The 23349-nt window shown below is 39.2% G+C and overlaps 1 protein-coding gene across 4 annotated transcripts in view; it reads right to left on the bottom strand.

Moving 5' to 3' along the window:
* Window positions 1-23349, bottom strand: part of SSBP2 (single stranded DNA binding protein 2) — a 136865-nt gene that overhangs the window by 76852 nt on the left and 36664 nt on the right. For all 4 annotated transcript variants that reach the window (XM_030258308.4, XM_030258310.4, XM_030258309.4 and 1 more), the window contains exons 3-4: window positions 22875-22936; window positions 21195-21279 (exon numbers count right to left, since the gene is read on the bottom strand). In XM_030258308.4, the coding sequence (XP_030114168.1) occupies window positions 21195-21279; window positions 22875-22936 (147 nt within the window). The remainder of the gene's footprint in view (window positions 1-21194; window positions 21280-22874; window positions 22937-23349) is intronic.

The raw sequence follows: 23349 nt of genomic DNA, 5'->3' as shown, positions 1-23349 counted from the left end.
CTGAAATCAACTTCAGTTAGGTATTTAATATTAAATTGAGAATAATGTTGGCTCTCCAACTAACTGTTCTGGAGAAGTTATTTAATGTGCTGAAAAAACATACCTGAAGTTTTGCACTATAACTGAAGTCCTCCATTATTGTAACAATTTGGACAAGATTGCACAGACCCTCCATCCCTCTCTGCTGGCACAGCACTATCCCCTCCTTGGCTCATCTCTGAATTGTGCCATTTATTTAGTTTCTTTCACTTGGGAATGAAACTCGGAGAGGCTTTAAATCTGCCAGCTGACCCTGGCTATGTAAAGAAATAAGTGAAACTTGAATAAAATAAGCATTGCTTGAGCTATAAACTGATTGCCACTTCTCACTTCCACACACAAATACACAGCACACCTGAAAATATGCCCCAAAACATCTGTACTCTATTTAACCTTTGCCTGCAAGTGCTAATAATTTTCAGCCTGTCTTAAGGCTTTTTTTTTTTTATTTGCAATCAGCTCCCCATGCCTATTATCACCTACCATTTGCAGTTTGATTAACAAAAATACTCAGGCAAATCATAATTGATTATGGGGGAGGTTGTATAAAGAAAAGGAGGTAATTTTTATTACAGATAATTTATGCTTCAAACAGACACAGGAGATCTGAGAAAAGGACAGTTATGTCCAGTTTACAGATAAGAACCTGAGGCAGAGAAATTATCTTCCTGCCTCAGAGGTTGGCACTTTCCTCAGTCCTCCCCACTTGACTCCCATGTGGAGATAAAGATGTATAAATAATTACAAGGCCATGCTTTCGTTCTGCATTGTAATGGAAGGGAAAAAAGAAAACCACTGGAAGTCCTCCCTCTACCTCTGAACCAGCTGATGGAAAAGGAGTTAATCAAAATACACAAGACCTGAAAACAACACTCAACAACTCCTGCATGCTCTCTTTTATGGCTTTTAACATCTACTATTTCCCATTTTAAGAACTTACTGAAATTCTTATACCCAGACTACTTGAAAAGATCAGGAACAACATTCACTGTCTGTGTTTACTGTCTGAACTTATTCCCACATTCTTTGATTAAATAAACGTTGTAAGTGCAATCATACTTGTTCTTTATTCTGTATGGCGCCTGACAAATATAATTTCTGCAATATATGAAACACAGTGATTCTGATACTTAAAAGTCTGATGGTGAATTATGAAAGAAATCAGTCACACACACCAAAGAGGCTGACTTTGAAATTGGAAAATTCTGTGTCATTGGCAATGCCAGGAATAGATTCCCAGAGGACTTTTAAAATTCCTGTATAATGTAGCTTTATCGCTGCTTTTTATTATTTGGCAGAACAGTAATTAGAATTACATTAGAATAAATAGAAGTTTATTTCCCTCTCCAGTGTAGCAACAGAAGACTTTTGTTGCTAGTCAGGTGGGTCTCTCCTTTGCAGAGCAAAGAGACAGAAAGAAATGCCCACAGAGTAGGAAAATCTAAAAATGCCTCATCTAAAATACATTGATAGTAAGGTATTACTTGAGGTCTAATCTTCCAGAGCTAAACTGTGGGCAAGAGTTCACTTTCAGGCTGCATCATGGCTAACTGAAAAGGTTAAAGCTATGTTCAAACAATCTTATCTACCTTTTTTATCTTTATCATTACCATTATTATGATTTAAAAGTCTGGATTTGCTACTATTAAGGAGTCCCTATTTTACTCAGACAAGATCTTCCAAATCTGCATAGAGAGGGCAACAGCTCTTTTTTTTTTTCAATGATGCTGAGTGGAAAATATTTTCTCCTTTGTTTATTCTATTTTTCCTGTGCTGTACATGAGGATGAACATCCAGAGTATTAAAATAACTCAATCATTGTTTTAAAAAACAAACACATGCACCCGAGGGGAATAATCCTTCCTGAATTTCTTCCTCAGATCTATCCAGATCCAATTCTGAGAACTCTTTTTCTCTTACAGATGAGAGAGGAAGAGATGCACATGCTCTTGCTTCTTCATGTTTAAGGTTTTCTTCTTAATTTCTCTTTGATATTTCAAACTGTGTGATGAGTTTCAACTATAAACTTTTAAAAATAGGCTTCTCTTTTCTCAGCAAGGGGGATTGCTCTTCCTGCTGGGAAGGACAGAAAACAAGCTAATAATGTTAAGGTTTTGTGGAACCTCTCCAACGTTTGGGATGCACTGAAGCTGCAACTGAAGAGGGACATTAAGGGCTGGTTGGCTGGAGGTTTGCACCCTTGGGAGATAAGGGATCACCTCACTTCCTTTGCATGGAATAGGTATAAAAGTGGCAGAATTGGTACAGAATTGGTAGTCAAAGACTTGGAGGAGGGAAAAAAAAGGAGAAAACCAGTTTGTTCTTCTATAGTCAGAACAATGGATTCATAACCAGGAGACTTGATGCTGCAAAGAATGAACTGAGAGAACACTGCTGAATGCAAATGCAATCAGTTTCAGGGAAAAAAAAAATCCTAATACATTTGTATTAGGATATCCTATTATCCTTTGTATTCTATAATGTTGTTAATGACACTAACAAGACTTTCTTGAGAGATAAAACTACTTGACAGTATTAAAAAGTTTATAAATCTTGAACAGATACCAATATAAAATTCCAAATCAATTCCACTACCATATTTGAACTCACAACATACAGCACTGAACTGGTACGCAAGTTCCTTACACAAAAAAAACATGCTAAGGAATAGCTAAAATTCTTCAAACTCAAGTTACATTCATATTTGGGAATTCAGTGATTTTTTTCAAAAAACCTACTAATGTAATATGGCACATCTTTGACTCCTCTGATCTATTTTAATTCAACTTTCTGGTTTAAACATTTTCCATGTACAAGGTTTGGTTATAAGGTCACTCTCCAGCCGAAGATGTGGCTGCCCCTGGATCCCTGGCAGTGCCCAAGGCCAGGCTGGACACTGAGGCTTGGAGCAGCCTGGGACTGTGGAAGGTGTCCCTGCCCATGGATGGGGTGGCTTTGAAGTATCTCCCACCCCAACCATTCCAGAATTCTGTAATTCTAAGGAGTTGCAATATTAAACTCAAAGAAATATCCCTTTGAGGAGAATGGGTTTTTCATCCCCATTTACTACCTGTGGCACTTACATCACTTACAAAGCCTTTTGACACTAACAGAACTATGACTATTGGAAAAATAAATTCTCTTCTACAAAAACTGAATAGAACTCTATTCTATTTTGCTTTAAATATAAACAGAGCTTTCACTGCTTACAATTACGTGCAATGGTTTTGCTCTTGCTATTGATATGTATAAAGGAAAGAGAGTAAAATGAACACTTTTTAAAGACTATTGTGAGGGAAGGTAGAGAGGTGTCTGTACAAGGTTTGTCACCAGGGTACAGAGGGGCAGCAGCTGATGTGGAACAGATCCTATAAGATGGGAAGTTCTGAGAAAAGAGGTTGTCCAAGCTCTGTAAGTCAAGACATCCTTGTGTCATGTTAAGACCAGAATTATTTTTTGCTCTGCTACATATAATGAGGACTACATTGCAGTGAACTCAATGTATTCTTCTTAATGACTCAAAGTAGGACTGTTTCTGAAGAAATCCGTAATTGGTCTTCTGAAGACAAGGCAAAAATAATCACAATGTCAGATAAATACCCTGAATATTTCAGCTACCAAAACATCCAAGACTAAAAACAGAAGGACACAGAGAAACACGGCAAATAAAGGAAAGAAAGAGAAAATAGTGACCACCACACAGGCAGCAGACAAACCATATTAACAGTGCATTTCCCTGAGTCTTAAAGGATAAAAACCACTGAAAACAAACAAAAATCCCAATCAAGACATGAAAGTCAAGTTTAAGGATTAATCTGGAGAATAGTAACAAGTGAAGTCTGAGAATATTGAGAGAGCTTCAGTTCAACAGAAAACAGAAAAAACACAAGACTGGAATGATGCTTTGGAAATCTCTCCAGGAAGGGCAAAAATAGTATTATGGCAGGTTATTAGCTATTTATTGATAACTGATAACAGTAGAGTGTGATCTCTTAAGCAAAGAATCAACAACCAGAAGTGGAAGATGCAAGGAAAGTTAAGTACCAAGTCAGTGGCAGAATTTCTATAGAGGTCCTCTGGGTGCTACAGCAACCCCAAAGTTTTGAGAATAGCATAACTCCATAATCAATATATTGGTCAAGTACAGAGATAGTAATTTGAGATCAACAGAAAGGTTTGCATGAAAATATATATATATATGGTGACTGGGAAATACATGCAAATCTCAAAGCATTCCTGGTTTGGTAAGGACAAAGGAAAGGAGATACCAAGTTTAAAAGGCTGAGGGCCAGGCAGTCAAGGAAGAAAACAGGAATCTTAATTATCCCATTTCTCTCAAAAGGAAAAGTGCAAGAGAAAGGCTAGGATACTGATTTGGAGAAAATAGATTTCTGAAGATGTGACTCAGTAGAGTTATGAAGACAGGAGCTGTGTTTGTGTTTGGAACTGACCGAAGAGTGAATATACCCAGAGGAAAAGGAGCAGAAAGATGAGAGAGGTTAAAAGGTGAGGAAAAGTCACTGTAGGAAACAGCATAGGAACATCTGGCAAGTCAGGAGGTGAACAGACAGCCAAGCCAACAATGGAACTGAAGGAAGCACAGGATGAATGAAGTCAAGAATGGATCAGACTTTTCATGTGAATAAAACAGGTGAAATCTGATTTGGAGAAGGTCCTTCATGCCTGTGAATGAGAGTTACCCCAAACACACAGAGTAAGGGGTGAAAAGCTGATGACAGACAGTGATGTGGCTCAAGGAAAAGGAAATCAGGGTTGGTTTTTTTTGCGTGTGTGAGTGTGTGTGTTCTCACAGAAAGAAAGGATTAAAAACCTTTAGTTATATAAATCAGGGGGGAATAGCAATTAATAAGAGAAAGGTGAAGAACTATGCAAAGAATGCAAGAGAAGGAAGCTGAACAACTGGAACAAGCAGCAGGAGAGCTACAACCCCTTCCTGAACCTGTGACGGAACAAAAGTGAGCAGGGAGAGGGGAGAAGGCAGAGCAAAGGAGGGGAGAGGTCACACTGTGTGTTACTGCACTGAGATTCCATGATTTGTAAAACATCGTTGAAAATACAGAGAGAAGGATGGGGAGGGAGATGGAAAGGAGTTCATCAGGGATGCAGAACCAGGGGGAGAGAGCCCAGGGAGCTGTGGGGGATGTGGAGATGTGACACTGCTCGGTGCAGGGATGGCAGAGCTGGGGAGAGAGAGGAGCTGGATCTGTGTCCAGAGGAAGCGGGGCTGGCCGCAGGATTTCCGCAGGGATCCGGCGCTGCCGCAGCCCGCGGGAGGAAGCGGATGCTGGGAGCCTGCCAGGGACAGCAGTTGGTAGGGGGGGAAAAAAGAGAGGACAGCACAGTTTACCCAAGAGCTCTGCTCAAATATGTGGTTAGAGGAGGACAAACCCAGGAGTCAGAGCAAACACGGTGAGGACCTGCAGTGTTTGCTCCTGCAGAGCTGGGCTGGCTGGGGATTTCAAGTCTTGCTGTCAGACACGCAGGGGGGAAAGCAAATGATGGATGTGCAAGCAGAAAACTACAACATTAATTACCTTAAAATATCAATTATCTCCAGAAAATCTCCCCTTTGATCTGGGGAATCCCAGTTTCTCAGTGGTGTAAACATGCAGAGCTGGAGGCTCCTGAGCTATTCCTGCACATCTAAGCCACCTTGATCTAGAAGTGGTTTTGATCCCACACTCACTACCACAAATTCTCAAAAAAAAACCTGAGAATTTTCCATCTTCAGCTTCACATTCCAGCAGGTCAACATTCAAGCAGTTCCTGTTCCCATCAACCACACAGTTGAAGGCTTAAATACCCTCTTCCTCCTCCTCCTTCAGGCTCTGTGAGGAGCAGCAATATTAATTCTGGAACATGGGACTGCTTTCAGCACCAGTGCTGCTGAAAGACATGGGTGGGCCTCACATTATTGCACCAACTGAAAACTGAAATTAGGGATAGTTCTGCTGTAAGACATATGGATTATAATGCCTGCATTCATCAGATATATTTATGTATATATGTTTATATATCTAGCAGACAAAATTTTAGCTTCACTGCAGTGCAATCCAGCAAAAAATGATATCTTTACTAGGGACAAAAAAAAAATATAAAAAATAAGAAAAGCTTCCCTAAAACTACCCCCAAAAATTACTTTTTCAATAATCACCTGAGAAATTCAACTTCAGGTGCAACAACAGTGATTTTTTTTTAAGGGGCTCTATACATTACTCTGTGGAAAATATTATTTTGGGTCATGATTAGTTATTCTGGGAGTTTAAATTGCAGGTTTTTTAAGTACTCCAAACAACCTAAACAACCCTGCAGCAGACTTTCCAAATGTCCAATATAGTGGCACTGAAGCAGCAGACTTACGAATCAGGACCTGAAAATTTGTTTTATCTCCAGCCCTCCTGAAATTCCCAGGAACTTTGCTATACTACAGGAAATCAGATTTTGCTGGAGAGCAATGAATTTACAAATTTTCAAGTATTAGGCTTCATGCTGGGAGCAGGGTTTGAGGACCATGTACAGACACAGTGCAACTTAATATGAAAAAAAGGGTTTTATACTAATCAGCAAATGAAAGCTTGCTTCCAGCACACCAGTACAAAAGTTCCAGGACAAAAGTACCATAGCACATGAATTACTCAACACAATTCAGCATTTCACTTTGTATCTACAAAAATAAAAGTACTACAATGACACAGCATGTTCTGATTGCATATCTTCAGAAATAAAAGGGAAAGAAAACCCCATTGGAAAAACTGAAATACAGAAAAGAATGTTAGCTACTTTAGGCAGCAGGTTTAACTTTCTGGATATAATAATGAACTCTTAATTTTGGGGGTGCTGCTTAATTAAAAAGCTACCAAGAAGATCACAGATACAGGCAATATTGGGTGGTTTTGATCAATATCTAGGGCAGCAATTAAAATAATAGCCTTATCCACAGTTTGACACTGGATATGGGGCCCATTTCTAAATTTCTTGCATTCTATAACAGGTTTTGACTTCAGAAGCTGTTTCAGTACAAAAACCCCTTGACAATATCAAGTTGCAAACTGCTGAGCAACTGGAACAAAGAATATTGACAGCGCTGCTTGGGTCCCCAAAGAGAACATTTAGAAACCAAGTAACTGGAAATGAGACTTGAACCAATCCTATGGTTCATCAAACATCTGCAATAATATTTGATTCTAGTGCAGTTACAGGGAGTGAATCGGAATGCCTGTCAGGCTGGGATTAAAAATTAAAGCAGAGGCCTTGGCTTGTCAGGAATTCATGTTCTTAAGGGGGAAAAAAAAGGAGAAACATATATTTTAAAAGCAAAATCACTGATCAGTGGAGGATCACCACCACAATGTGTGAGTTGAGAAAAGGAGGAGAAAATGTGTGTATTTTGTCAAGGCTGATAGCTAGTCTGAAGTCTGACATTTCAGCATGCTTGAAAGCAATGCTTGAGACTTTTTTGACTGCTCTTATAAAGATACAAGTGGTTTGTTATGTCACTAAACTGTATGATGGGATATCTACCTGCACACAGCAAAGCTGACATAAAATAAAAGATCAACTAACCTACCTTAACACAGCTCCAGAGAAGTCAGGACTGAGCTTTCAAACAAAGGGACATAAAGCACAGGTCTGGAATGATGAGTTATGCAAGGAAAACACAGATAAAAGAAGAATCTCTGCCCTGGGTTATTTACCACAGGCAAACGCAGAGAAGGGTGTTTAGACTGGTCACCTCATCTGTGTGAATACTATCTACTTCTAAATAAAGCAAAATAATACATTTTAAAATAATAATAATTAGAAAGTAGTAGTTGAAATAATGTTTTTCCTGATCTGTAAAGGAAGTCATGGTGTTTCTGTACTTCATGGGAGTGAGGAGAAGGTGCAACCCAAAGCAACTCCCATAATTTGTGCCCATTGGTTAAATCAGAATTACAGCTCAATTCTGGCAATTTGTGCAAAACCAATTAACCAGTATGGAAATGCCTTTCTATGCAGCAGCCAAATGCCTGTCAAGTCTGTGAGCCACAGCACTACCAGGAGCAATGGGCTCAAAACCTCCTTGTCTTTCATACTAAGGAAATACCCCAAAATGCAAGAAGCCCTCCAATTTCAGATAAAATGATCAGGAAAATTTGAGGAAGCTCTAGGACACATCCTCCGTGCCATGAAAGAACTTGTAAGAAGCTCTTGTATTTTTAATTCTTTATAAATAAGTATGTTTGGTAATTTCCAGGTTTAATTTACTTAGTATAGGTTGATCTCTGGAAAACAGGGCAAATCAAAAATGGCACTCTAAAAACATTGTCCTGTGACTGTTTTTTCTTTTGTACTATTTCATGACCAGCTCTGTTAATTATAATAACTCACAAAGAGTTTAGAATACCAAGTATTTCTGCACTACTCCTACCCTCATGTAATGTAATTTCTGAATCAGCACCAGTAAGCGTTTCCTAAACCTTTTTATTTCCACGGAAATCACACTTTAGGATTAACAACTCAAATAGCATTTTGTGTTTTGGGGCATCTGAAGTTTCCCTGAAGACAGCCAGAGGAACCAAATGTCACCACCATGACCTCCAAAAAAAAATTAAATAAATATTAGAAGCTCCAGGGTGAAACAGAGCACCAAGCAATGATACAAGAGTTAAAATGTTCAAGGAAATGTGTTGTCCACAAGACAAAAATGGACACATTCTACTTCTGCAGCTCCATGGTTTGCTTACTGAGCAAAAGTGCAACACAGAAATTACTACCAAAAAAAGACGATTCCAACTTAATAACTACAGAATTCTTCTCCTGTTTAGGCAATGGTTGTGCAGAAGTGCTTACACCATCACAAACAATAATTCAGTTTCTGCTACCAGGCAGCATCTTAGCACTGCAGCATTTTCTAGGCCCTGTTTAATAAAGCTGGAACATATTTTCTATGGTGGTTTCTAATCACTAAAAAATCTAGTATGTAAATGCATATTTACTTCTTGCAGTATTTCCTTTGACCTCAACCTGAAATTCTGAAAACTGCGAGCAATCTAATTTGAATTACTGTGTTTCACTGTAATTTTTCTAAGCTAAGGAGTTCCTGACAAAACCAGGATATAGCACCTATTTTATGTGACTGGTTTACAGAGATTGGTTAATCCAATATCCGGCCTGTATTAAAAAAAAAAAAAAAAAAAAAAAAAAAAAAAAAAAGGCTTTTTGTTAAGAAAATAGTCTGTTACTACAGAAAAATACCCTAACTGAGCCTCTTGAACAGGCAGCTTGATTTATGGCATCTGGAGCACTTCTGGAGTTCATCTCATGTCAGAAACAGCTGGTGCAGACTCCACATTTTTATGTCAAAAAAATAAAAGAAGAAAAGAAAAATAGAACCCCAACAGGGTACTTATATTAACACGTACTGGTAGCTAAAATTTAAGCAGGCATAGCTGAGATTTAATTCACAATGTCAGAATCATCAGAACACAAATTACTACCTGTTTCAGCTCCTGCTCTCATTAAATGTATTTTTAAGGCACAGAACAAACCCAGAGGTTTTACCACCTTTCAAACCTTATACCTGATGTTAATAATGTTAACTGGGGCATTTCCAGTTGGCATTATTAACAAATCATCACTGCTTTCCATTTGGGTAGTGGGGAAATTGAGAAGAAAGAAGAAAATAAACATACCAAGGTGATACTTTTTGCTTCTATATTTTTTTTTAAGTCACAGGCTGCTCAAAAGTGAGTAATACACTGTTTCTTGAGGGCTTTCTAACCAAGAAGCATGAACCAACCAAAAAATTGTCACTGACAAATGCTGCAAAGACTGAGGTAGGGTCTGAGAGACTCTTCTGGAAGGATGTGAAAGTTCTGCACAACAAAATTTGTGTGTCTGTGTGGGATTTAGGCACAACACAGCTGAACACAGATATTTAATAACAAAACACCTCCATAAATCCCCAGTTCTGTCATTAGGTAGCTCAAGAGGTGCCTGAGTGATACAGCAGCATCACAGAGACATCTGGATAGACAACTCACTACTGAAGTTTAGGAAAACATAAAACAACTGAAAACAGGCTTTTAAAAAGAATCTTAAACTACAGGTTACCCTTTGTAAACCTATTACCCATATTGCACAAAAATGGAAAGTTACACGTGTTTGTGTGTTCTAGTGGCAAGACGAAAAAGTAGATTTATTAATGATAAGTGTTCGAGAACGACCCCTTTTGGGTGAAATAGCATCTGGTAACAGGGCAGAACAAGAAAAATCTATTAAAGCCCTCTTCTGCAATTACCCTCTTGGATACCTTAGCTGTCAATACCATTTTCTTGTGCTAATTTGGAATTCAGGAAACTGAAAAGAAGCACTGTCAGCTTACTGAGGAAATTTCTTTCTTTTGGTACCTATTTTCCACCATTCACTCAGGTCATGTTTTCTAAATAATCAGGCTAAAAAAGATTGTTGTTTTTTTTTTAATAAAGAAAGCTTAGTTCCTTGTACAATTTAAAGAACATGCTTTAGGGAACAGGAGCTTCAATAAAACCTTTAACATACTATAGTGCTGCAACAATAAATAACAATACCCATCTTGTTCCAGGAAGAAGGAATTCTGCACATTATCAGGATAAGACAGCAAGCATGTGAAGTAGCTACATTTTCTCCTTTTAAGAGGAAATCCAACACATGTTCTCTATACAGCAATGGGGGGACAGCAGCTGGAGCAATACAAATAAAGCAATTGGCAGTGGGAGTCACAAAACACCCTGCATACACAGAGGAACACAAAATTATGAAAATACAGGGAAAATAAACAAAATACTACAAATCAAATCATAGGATGGACCAAAAAGCTTTCTGCAGGGCTATCTAAGGGTTGTCCAGCAGCCACCCTTTAACAAGTTTGTCCTCGTAAACAGAAAATTTGAGATTTTTATTCACAATAGAGATAACTGGAAAAGGGTGTCCTTGCCTCAAATACACAAAAAAATCCAGATGAAATAAATTAATAGTTTTGGTACAGAAAAGTACCTCTAAAACTGAACGGTAAACAGGAATGACCCACTGCATTTGTACTGTTTCTGTGACCCTGCTACTGCAAACATGTGCGACTCTAATCGGAGTATTCACAAATAAAATGCTACTCGACCATGAAATTGTTTGCCAGGCGAGGGCCAGAGTCCCTGATCCTGCTGTCGGACCTGTCCAGGCAGATCCCAACATCTGTGCAGAGCTGGGATCAAGCCAACGGGGTCGTGCTCCATAGGGACTCACTGCCTGCCTCTACAAATCTCACTGAAATCCTACTCGTGTAAAATTGATTTATTTAAGTGAAATGTCACACTCAACTGTATGCATATGCACAGCCTGTGCATTTTTCTGCCACTCTTTTAACAGAAAAGACATTAAAATTCACCTCAGGGGTTAAATTATTCCCTTAATTATCTACTACTTAAGATCTCAGTACATTTCAGAGTAAAATTTAGGTTTGCAATATGGAAATCAGATCTGAAACCAGAACTGGAAAATGTTTTCCAGATCCTTTATGTCTCAAAACATAATATTTATTATCTACCTTACAGAGAACTTTGTCTTCCACTTTCTATGTCAGAGAAAACCAGACAGGTCATGCACCTCTTCTGGTGTGAATGATGCACAGAACTACTTTCTTGGGTAAATGAGCCTCTGATGGGTTACAGACTGCTGCATCTGAATTTCGTTACAGGTATCCTCCCTAAGTGGCATAAATCCAGTCTATGGATGTTGCTGTGACAGCACTTTGGAGATGTACCCTTAAGTTAAGGAGGGTCACAGTAAAACAGGCTACGAGGACAAAGTGCAATGCAGACTTTCACCTTAAGTCAAATTAAATATTTTTTGTTCTCTTTGGTTATGCCACAACCTCCATTTTTCTCTAGAAGGGAGAAAATTGAGATGAAATGCTGTATTTTATCTGTCTGTATGCACTACAGATTTACTGTTTTCAGAGGTTATCATGTTTAGAATGCAGAGATCTCAAAATAAGAAACAAGATTTCCAAGCTTTCCTCTAAAGGTATCCCGATCTGCAGAGCTGCACGTTTCTTCCCAAGCACCACATCCTTTGCAGGCCTGAGGACACATGTAAACTCAAGTGCCTGTAACACCCAGGCCTTAATTCTAGAGAAAACTCAAAAAGACCATTATGTGCTCCCTGTGACTCGTGTTATGTAATGTGCATCTCATATTTAGTGTGGTGTTTGGATGTGACAGTTCTAGTCAGCCATGGATATCCGTGTTCCCTCCAGAGGCCTCCCTGCCTTTCCTCCTCATTACTTCACTTTTCACCACCTCTCATAAGGCATTTGTTGTTCAGCTGTTCTTATTAAGAGCCGCATGTCTCCTGCAATTTGTGATCTTCAGGATTCATCTTTCATCATATTAGAGAGCAGATGGAAGTTGTAAGTCCTTGGATTTTCCAGAAATGTGCTAAGCAAGTCTGAAATGAGTCACTTAGATGTATTAACGGAGCAGTCGAGCTGATAACAAAATCTGTGTTTGGCATATTGTGCAGACATAAGACTCTCACTTTCACTTTTGCTTTTCATGAGGCTAAAGAAGATTGCATTTAGGTGAAGAGCCTGCACCCTGGGCAAACAGAAAAAGGAAAATTCTTCCCATCAGTGCAGCAGTGCTTAACCTGGTGCAGACAAAGGCATGGCCAGACACCTGAGGCAGCTCTGCTGTTGCCTTTTTCCCAAGCTGGAAATGAAACTCAAGACAATTTTAATAAGGAGGTAATATAAAAATGGATTTTCATGTGAAGGCTTTCGGGGCAGTTATGGAACGATGTCCACAAAAGCCCACCCCCACAGGGGTGAGTACATTTCATAGGTCTTAGGAAATCAGTGTAATTGATAAAAACACCAATTAGGAGGACAAGAGGTGATGGTTTTACCCCCCAGTCAAGCTCCTTCTCTGGAGCCCTCCCTTGGCACTGGCTGCACTTTGTCCATGAAATTCATCTCCAGGAGTTGCTGCTCTCACCCTTGGTAGCCAGGAAGAACCAAGACAGCACAGGGGCTTTGTACCCCTGGGGCTTGGAGCTCTGGAGTTTGTTTTCTTTTTGTTTAGAGAAAAGGCATGGGAAACTACTGGGAAAACCAGTCACTAATACAACAGGCTGCAGAGCAAATATATCTGTGAAGAATACAGAAAATATATGTGTGAAGAATATAGAAAAGAAAAAAAAAAGGGCAAAACCCAAATGGCATCAGTGCAGAGCCACAAAACGCCCTCATCCTCAGCCCAAGGAGATCTGCCCAGCCGAAGGGACTGCTCAGTGCAAACCCTGAGCCATAAACATCAGGAGGGACCCTGGTGTGGAAGATGAAACACCAGGAGGAAGAGCACGAGGGGAGGAAGAGTCACTGGAGGGAGTGGGCCCTGGCAAGGCGTAACCCAGCACTTTCTTCCTATTGATCAAATGTTTGTGCTCTGTTGATGTAAGGCATTATGTACAATCAGTGTTAAATATTAATGCCAGAAAATCTCCAGCTCTAAATTCAGAGTTAGTCCATTTAACATTCCCAGTGTTACTAAGATACAACTTGACCTCCTTTAGAGACGTTCTGGAGTACTGTAAGAACATATTGTGTGCACTCTGCCATGAGTAAGGATGATCTGTATGTCAACAGTGACAAATAAAATGTTTTTAACATACAACTACTAAAACAATTTTGGAAAGAGGACATTTCTCAATGCTACTTAGACTTACAGTAGACTGTATCTTCTCAATATTAAAGGTGAAATAAATTCAAAATAAGTGAAGCCTCTACAACTTTTGAGGCAATGTCTAAAATCCAGAAGGTTTGCACTTCTGTATATTGAATTATTAGATAATTAAACACACCCCATGAAGTGTATATATGCATAAGTGCTTTCATTTGTAAAAGAAAAAATATCCTCTCTCCTCTGAAACCTTGATTTTAAGTTCACTCCAAATGATAAAGTTTAACATTTAAACTGCAATACAGCTTTCACTATGGTAGCATAAATAATCCGTCCAAGCAAATGAAAAAATTAAAATTTGAATGAGCAGAGTTCATTCAATTGCAAGACATTTTACACAGGACACATTTCACAACATTAAGAAAGAAATGGCTGAAGTTGAAAGTTGTTCATCAGGACAACCACACAGGAAAAGAAACTGCAGTACCCTGGGACTTCCACTGAACTGGTCAGAAACTTCATGTGGAGCCTTCTGCCAGGCAATGACACATGTCACATCTTTAGGGCAGAAGGACCTCAGCTTTATTTTAATTATAAAGAAAGCCCTTGACTTCAGAACATAGAGAAATTAATCCATGAGATGCCTGTCATGAACTAAAGTATCTAGGAAGTTAACAGTCTATCAAGGTTAAAAAAAACAGATTTCACCTGTATATTTGAAACAAACTAAGTTTCTCTAGAAGGCTGTGAAGCTGCCTGAGCATTCCAGACACTTCCCTTCACCTTTCAGCCTCTACCTCATCCTGTGAATTCCACATTATCTCCTCAATCACTCACTTCTCCCTTAACTTCCTGTGCCTTCACATCCCCGCCTCTCCTCCAAGCAAAAAAAACCCAAATTTTTTCCCATTTCATGAATTTGGTATAGCTCTGCATGGAGTATATATAAATATTTTTGGTGCTCCACTCTAAATAAATACTATTTTTCACACAGAATGCTCCTAAAGCCTGCCCTCATTAAAATGGCTGTTATCTCCCATTGTTTTCAATGAAAGTTAAGCTAAAACAGTTGTTAGAAAAGAGGAAAAAGAACGAAATTTGTCCACTGCCTCCCTCTGGGAACCATGAAAGAGGAGCTAAATTACCTTTGGGGAAATGGTGGTTCCTTATCCTGTCTGAGGCTTCCACTGAGCTCAAACTAATTAACTATTTTACTTCTAAATTCCAAGGAAATTAAATATTCACTCAAAGAAGAGCAAATGGAATTTTGGGGAGGAAATGCTGCTTGTGCTCTCTGAAACAAGTGGCTGAGTTCTCACATTAAAAGAGAAGCAACGCACAAAATTACCTGGGAAATTACTTCTATAAAGAGAAAAATTATGTTGGCTGTAAGAAGCAACACGTTTCTCTGTCAGAGCTTACAATTCACATTTGTGACACAGAGCAGTTCAAATCCAAGCATTATATTTTCTACTAATTTATGGGAAGTAATGATGAAGAAGGATGGCATGAGCAGTACAAGCACATCTTCCCTCTTCATGAAAATGTGCGAACATGAATCCAACTGGGGGATTTCTTAGCAGGAAACAGGAAATTAATCCTGATTTTCCTGCAAAAGGAGTCTCTGCAATCCAAGGGAAGTACCAATTGCTCAACTTCTAAAAACTGATGGTGAGCCAACAAAAAGTTTCATACTCTCGGAGATCCAGTGCAACATTCCGATACTCACTCATAAACACATGACACCAGGCAATGTTCTTTGCAGACTCTGGGAGCTGGAGCATGCTTTTAACTAATCCTTTCCACACTATTAATGAACAGCTACTGAGCAATAAAATCAAGGAGCTGGGGGACTGAGGCAGTCGAGCTTGCCTGTGTAAATTCTGTGTAGGACCCTCGGGAGGTGCTCACCCTGTCCTCCCCAAACCCCCACAGACAAACCTCCGTGCAGACAAAACACCGTCCTGCACCAAGGACAAGAATCCTAAACATTTATCCAGTTTTTTACATTCACTGCATTTTTGACTGCACACATGAGAAAGTCAAGGATGCATCACCTCGGGAGATGACACCAAACAGCATTCTGCAAAAAAATATGGTTTGTCAATTGTTTATTGTTGTGCAATCTTTAACCAGATGGATTTACTAAATGTGTTCAGGTATGGAATTTCAAAGCAAATGCAAATTCTTCATTTTATTCTGGCTTCCATATCTAAGAAAACATTTTACTGCACATACACTTGAACAGTGTGAGACATTATCCCCATAGAATGAAAAGAGCAGTAAAGAAAGACACTTCATTCAAAATTAAATATAAATGCTACTTACATAAAAAGAAAGAATACAATTTTAACAATGAATGTATGAGAGGAAATGTTTTTCACTTCCCTATTAACTACAAAAAGAATGCTACAGCCAAATTTCTTCTGCTTTTAGGAAACAACCTGTTCTCTACCTGGACACAGGAACTATCTACAGAGTAGACAAATCATTTGTCTGAAGAACATATTCTGAGGGTGAAATCACTGACTTGGTGATGATCAGTAAATATGCAAAGGGCCTTCCAGAATTTTGTGGGACTCAGGTAAAGAACTAACAGGTAACTCAGATCTGCAGCACTGCCTGTGGAACAAAAGCCCTAGAGGAAAGCAGGACAACTTGTCATCTTTTGCCCTTCTATGGGAGGATAAGGATGATGGGGAGATTTTTTCCCATAATTTCTGTTTTAAGAAACAGAAATTTAACATGTGAGTTTAAATTGCATTCTCCACAGAAACTGACAGCTGGAAATGAGACCCAGAATTCCATTTTCAGCAATAAAGCTAGAAGCAAAAGCTGCCCTAGCTAGGCTGCCTGCAGAAGGTCGCAGTAGCAAGAGATGGGTCAGGAAATCAAGAATGAAAACAAGTTCCTCCATCCCTGATGCACAAAAGGCAGGGAAGGAGGACAGCTGTTTAATGAAACCAGAAACAAAACAATTCTTGTGGAAGTCTCACAGGCTTTTCATGGTAATCTGTAGTCTAAAATAGACATAAAAGTATTCACAACTCCTCAAATACTGAGTATTGATAATGATTAATTAAGAGGACTTGGGGTATTTAGGGTGTGCAAGTGCCTCTTAATTCTACTGAAGGGAGATGGATCCAGAGAAGAAAGTAGTAATTTCTCTCCCTATAAAAAAAAGAAATAAATGCAGAGACCCAAACTTTCTGAAGAGAGGTGCACACAGATTGAGCAGCCACCTCAAATGTCCAAATACTCTGCAAAGTAACTTCTAGGAAAATTTTATTTTTCTACTTATGAGATTTAAAAGGAAAAATCTGGACAAAACCAATGACAGCATTGTCTTTGGTACACTCTACAACCCTCTGTCACAGAGCTCAGCACTGAACTGTGCCAACAGGGCAGAGGGGATGTGGGCCCAGCTCATTTCAGTCTCTGGGGCAAGGAGCATCTCTCGTTTGTTACCCTGTGCATTACCTGGAATTCTTCTGGGAGACACAAACACAAACCAGACACCTTTGCCCACACCAGAAGTGATCTTTCAAAGAGCTGGGGAGAAGAACTAATCAAACCTGACCTGGAAAATAATCAAGATCTTAATACAGCTACATGTGAGAAACAGTGTACCCTTTCTTTGCACCAGCACCACATGGAAAAACTTCCAATGCCAGGAGCATGAAATAACAGGAGCACAGGAATTTCTGGAGAGTAAAAATATTTTAACTGCTATGTACAGAAATCATCTTGTAAGGCACCACCCCTTCAAACCCAGAGATGGGGATAAAGGGCCAGGCCTGAGGAAGAGCAGGATGGCCATTTGTGGCCAAAAGAAGAAGGGGTACTGCTAAAAATCCAGGTTTTATTTCCCCTTTTGGACTCAGTTTTCAGCTTGGAAAGAAGTGGAAAGAGATGCATGTTGGAACTTGCTTCCCTCAGCAGAAGGTCTCAAAATGTGGAAAAACGAGCTCTTAACTAGAGAGGCAAAGAAATCTCCTCAGGACATCATGAAGAAACACAAACCATTGTACACTGAAGAGTGAATTTTGCCTCAGACCATCCATGTACACGATTTCTCACAAGACTTCAAAGCGTGCAGAAGTTTTCTTCCAGGAAAAAGTAAAGTAAGAGGTACCTGGAAAATAATCATGAGGATTTTTCTACTTCAAATGAAGCTACTCCTACTGAAAAGCCTGCAGTATTAACAGGCTGGGTGAGCAAGCAACAGTTTTCTTTCCTGAGTCACCTGAAACAATTTCCAATTCTACATCATATATGTCAAAACTTCCATGCCAGGACTTATCTCCCTGATCCAGCACATGCACATTTATGACATGCATCTTTTCAAGCCTAAAAAAATGATAAAAATGTACCTAATCAGTTCAGAACTTTGTTCACTAAGAAGGAAACATATACAGTGGCAAATCTTGACAGAAAATAAACATAAAATCCATTTTAAATACAGGGGAGCTGAAAATACTTTAACTCAGGATGAGCATGGAAAATCTTCTTTATAAAGCCAGAACTGGGTTTTGCTTTTCTATTTAGTGGATTTTTAGTAAGATGAGCATTGTAGTGCTGCAAGCAACAACGCACTGTCTGAGGGGGGAGAGAAATCAAACAGCAGAAATCTTACAGTTGCAGTTCAGACAATGTAAAACTTGTAACTTGAAGAAACTCAGTCTTTCTGTGTATTCATTTCATGAGTCAACCTGTGTGTTCCTGTCTGACTCGCAGCTATGTCAAGTGAGGCAGCAATATTTCCAAATCATTAAATCATCTGCAAATGCTTTCCTCCTCCATCAAGCATTCCTAAGCCTTTCTCTCTCCACAAAAGCAAAGACAAGATTATTTCCTCTCCAAACACAGCCCACTCAGCTACAGCTGCCATGTCTGCAGCAGCCAGACCACGCACCCCTTCAGCAGGAACAGTTTTTCTTAGGTCAAGTGGAACACATGCCTAATAAAAAATTCTGAATTGCTCCTATGAATTAATAAACAAGCCTTCTGTGCTGTTTTGTATGTACAATAACAGTTTTCAGATACGACAGCACAGATACAAATGCTCTACTACTTGACCTGCAATGTAGCAGCAGAGTTTTGATTTACCAGCCCTGTCAGCCTTGGCAGGAGGAAGAATCCAGCAGCAGCTTCTGTGGTTCCCACTGATGATGGGATTTTGACCTCTCCACAGGCAATGGCAAAACACCGTGTGGATCGGGATTTCACTTAAAACATGTTCATCTTCCTCTGCTGTGAGATCTGCTTGATCATATCCTAATACCATTTTCTTGTTCTTTTACATGAGCTTACAATGCTACCTAAAATACCAGACACAAAAACCATGATGAAGATTGTCCTAAGCAAAAACTAAGTGATAACAAGGAGCACAGTGAGTCCTGTGAGGGATTCAATGAATTTATCCCAACTGTGACGAAAACAATGCAAAGCTTTTCCTGCCACCTTAAAATATTAAGAGAACAGGTTTTACAAACACCAGGCAAATTAATTTCTGAAATAAATCAAATTGTTTCTAAACTAAGGGTTCATCCTGTCTTGATGTGCAAATAGAATCATACCATGATTTTATCTTTTCTTCATCAAGCATGACTTTATACAGTAAGTTAAATATTCAATCACAGAATTGTAGGACACACCAAACTCTCATTTTCTCCCTTTTCTTGAATTCTGACAATACACATTATAAATGAGCAATAAGGTCATGTAATATTCCAAGGCCTGTAGAAATTAGAAATGCTAATGGAACATGCTAAAGGAGGTTTCTAGCTACTTTGATTAACCTACTCAAATTCTTAGCATACCTCTAAATTTAGACTCAATAGTGAACTTACTGAACAGTTAAACTCTCCTGAGCTTAAAGGTTTGTGGACTCCTTTTAGACTCCAAATACTTTTTCACTGAAAATTTCCTCTGGTTGGTCATTCTGTTTCACAATTCTGTTTCACAACAATATTTACATTTTTTGGATTTTTGGCTTTTGTTACATACACTTTACTTTGAGAACACAATGTCCCTCACTGAAGTCAGCTGTTGTGCTTTGGATCTGCCCAGATTTAAATCTCTGATGTCATTCCTCATGCTCCTACACTATTCCTGTAAAACAACTGCTCCTTCAGTGGGGAATTAAACCTTCCTCTAAGAACAAGGAACCAAAATACTAAGTGGGTAATACTAATAGCTAAGTCTTTCATTTTCCCAACAACTTTATATTTAAAACAGATTAGGACAAAATGACCACAGCTATTGTGCTTCCAAGAGATACTTCATTTTTAATTTGAGGAATGTGCCTTACTAAGTTGGCTGACCTTAACAACTCTGTGGGTACAAAGTGTCCTTAAACTTTGTTCCTCTCTCTGATAATTATTTTTTTCATTAATTATGTTAGCATAGCCTGGACATGACTGTGCAACCTTGTCCAAGCTCCTTAACCAGTCACCCTCACAATTTAACCACCACTACACAGAGATGTTGGTGAAAGATGCTGGACATATCTGACTGTGCTGATGGTGCATTCAAAGGTCTAAGGTGTTGTTCACTGCAAATAAGGCAAGATCACCATTAGCTCATGCGTTGTAGGATGCCTAGCCATTACCAGATTTTGACAACAGAAAATGGAAAATGGTCACTTTGCTGAATAATTTCTGTTGTTCCCAAACTGTGTTTATAAGACACTGGGATAGGTCAGTCTAATTTCAGTTTTATCCATAGAAATATTTTTTTGGCCATAACTAGACACTATTTGTGAGGCAGACCTGGAAAAGACTCTAGGAAAGAGGTTTCACAGATGTATTGTGAGAACTACTTTCACTCAAGACTCCACTGTTGTGTTTTGAACAAAGTCTCAAAGGCAGCAACACTGGCATGACACTTCTACCCTTTATGCCTCCTGTTGTCATTGGCCAGCTGATTTTGCATTTAACTTATTCTATGTTGCTTGATTGTTTATTAGGGTGAAAAATCTCCAAGTTACTTCAGGATACAAAAACACGTATGTAAAACACCCCAGTTTCAGCGAGGGTGGTCCTGACAGAAGCCAGAGATCAGTTCCATCTACAGAAACATCTTTTCTTCAGCACTGACAGAGCACAGGTATTTGGGCAGGTCACGTCCATGTTTCCATCTGTCCTGTGCCTTTGTGACCAGCTTCATGTGTCCACAGCGTGGGGGACAGAAGGACACTCTTTATTCTGCATTAACACGTGCAACAGCACCTTGATCTCTGAGACAGCTTCCAGGAGTCACCCACATTGTGCTGGCAATTAAAGACGTAGGAACTCCTAATTCTAAGGTATCCCTAGAAAACTGAGAGTTTCATATGAACACCACCTGTGTTTTTGAGCCAGTGCAGTGCAGAAATACTTCTTTATCATATTTATACATGCAATTAATGAAGCCATGACAAAGACACACAAAACTTACGTAGTCATGAAAGGCTTTTGCTTCACTTGAGTGTTCATATGTTTCTCGTCTTTCTGGAGCTGCACAATAGAGATCCCAGAACACACTGCAAGGGAAGAGGTTAGAGAAGATGGTGAGAGTGTCACTGTGATGCTCATGTGCATTTTATGGCATGCACACACCCCACATGGATGTTCCTAGACAGAAATGTCACTTTCTCTCCAAAGAATGGGAACACTCACCTCTAAGGAAGAATTTAGATTTGTAAACCATCTGTGAAGAACCAAGTCCTGCCATCTGATCTCTGAGGCAAGCAGAGCTGCACTCCTTTAACACCACTGCACTGCAGACCAAGGATCTGGTCTAATATATATGAACACAACGTGTATTACTGTGCATTTAATGTTATCACTCCAGCAACTGCTCAAACGATTTCCACAAAGCACAAACGGGAATGAATTTGTAATAGTATGGAATGGAAAGAAACTGGAGAGAAAACCAGGAATCTTTCCATGGTCAGGTTCCTGGAATCACAGAACCATTTGGATTGGAAGGATTTTAGAGCTCATCCACTATCCCAGGTTACTCCAAGCCCCATCCAACCTGGCCTTGGACATTCCAGGGATGGGGCAGCCACAGCTTCTGTGGACAAATGTCCAGTCCTGTGCTTAAACCAAAGCTCCCTGAGGATCTGGTGCTTGGGCAAGCAGAAAAAATGCATGAGCATGTTCTTAGGTCATAAAGATTAAAAGGGAAAGTAGTATGGCACGTAATCCCATTGGTCTTCCCCCACAAACTCCTTAAACTATAGTTACATACCAATCAGTTCTACCACAAAGTTTCTGGAATGAAACTGTGTCTGTGCTAGAATGACTTAATAATATAATTGATAATAAAATTTGTTGGAGTTTCATAGCAGTTTTTTACTGGTTTAGACTTAATCCTCTATAACTTAATCCAGCACCATAATAGGGATTTATGGACAATTTGAGCACTCTGCTGCAGACAATCAAAATTAAGGATAATGCAGACATTAGAGATAAAAGGGACACGTTCTTGACAGGCTTCCATCCCACAGCAAGAGCTGTGAAAGAATGGTCAAAGAAGCTGTACAAATCACTTGGGTTCAAATGGGACCATTTCAAAACCTGTGAATTCTTGTACTACTGACAGCTGGGCATATTCCCTGCACTTCTGCATTTCGTCAAACACAGGCTTGTTGGATATACTAAAATAATGAATAAATACCATGGCTACACAGCAGTGCCTGTGAGCACTCTTCTCCCCTGGGAAATTCTACACACACACTGAGCAAGCTCACATTTACACAGAGTTTCTGTATTTACTGTGTTTTCTTTCCAAATGCAAGTATTTATGATATGCAGAATGACCCCTTAGCTGCAAAATGTGCTGGAAGGTGGTGAAGAAGGAAAGTCAGGCCACCTACTTTCTTATCAACACACTATGCACTATTTCTTTTTTTCTGTATCCAATATCCAGTATCACTTTCTATTATTTCCTTTTACATATCTAAATTTCCTGTATCTAATTTTCTGTTACTTTATTCCTTAACAAGAGAATGCTTCTTAATCCTGATCCTCTCATTCTTTTTATAGTGTTCACCTGAACTTTTTGCCTCCAGCAGCTGGAACTGGACACCAACATATTCTAAGAAAACCAGAGAAGAAAACTGGTACTTACCACCACCAGGAATGCAAGAATCCTGGGGGCTCCCCCAGTGTGATGTTTTTTTCCCATCTTATCTAAAATAAAATGATAAAAACACGTGTACATTCTTGTGATCATTGTGACTAAAAAGCATTACATCATTTAGATAGAAAGAGGATGAGAAAGAGGAGATTTCACAGTTATGAGATGCTTTATGGTCATCAATTTGAATGCCCTACTTACTTACTTTTCTACATCTATTGATATAGCTGACACTCAAAATTAGCTCCTCTTATGCTAGGGAAGCATAGTTTAGAATTTTATTATTTGGGTTTTTTTTAAAAAGTCTGAATATATTGTGTATTATTTTAAGGTCAAAAATGCATTATTTAAAAAGGAATGATTAAGTACCCTCAAAACCTGAAATCTTCTCCCATTTGCACAGGACTGATGCTGTGGATTCAGCAGGTGGCACTCTTCCCCCCGCAGCCAGGGCCAGCAGTGTTTT

This window comes from Taeniopygia guttata, chromosome Z (genome assembly GCF_048771995.1).
Source record: "Taeniopygia guttata chromosome Z, bTaeGut7.mat, whole genome shotgun sequence".
Lineage (NCBI taxonomy): Eukaryota > Metazoa > Chordata > Aves > Passeriformes > Estrildidae > Taeniopygia > Taeniopygia guttata.
This window is presented reverse-complemented; position numbering and strand designations above follow the sequence as displayed.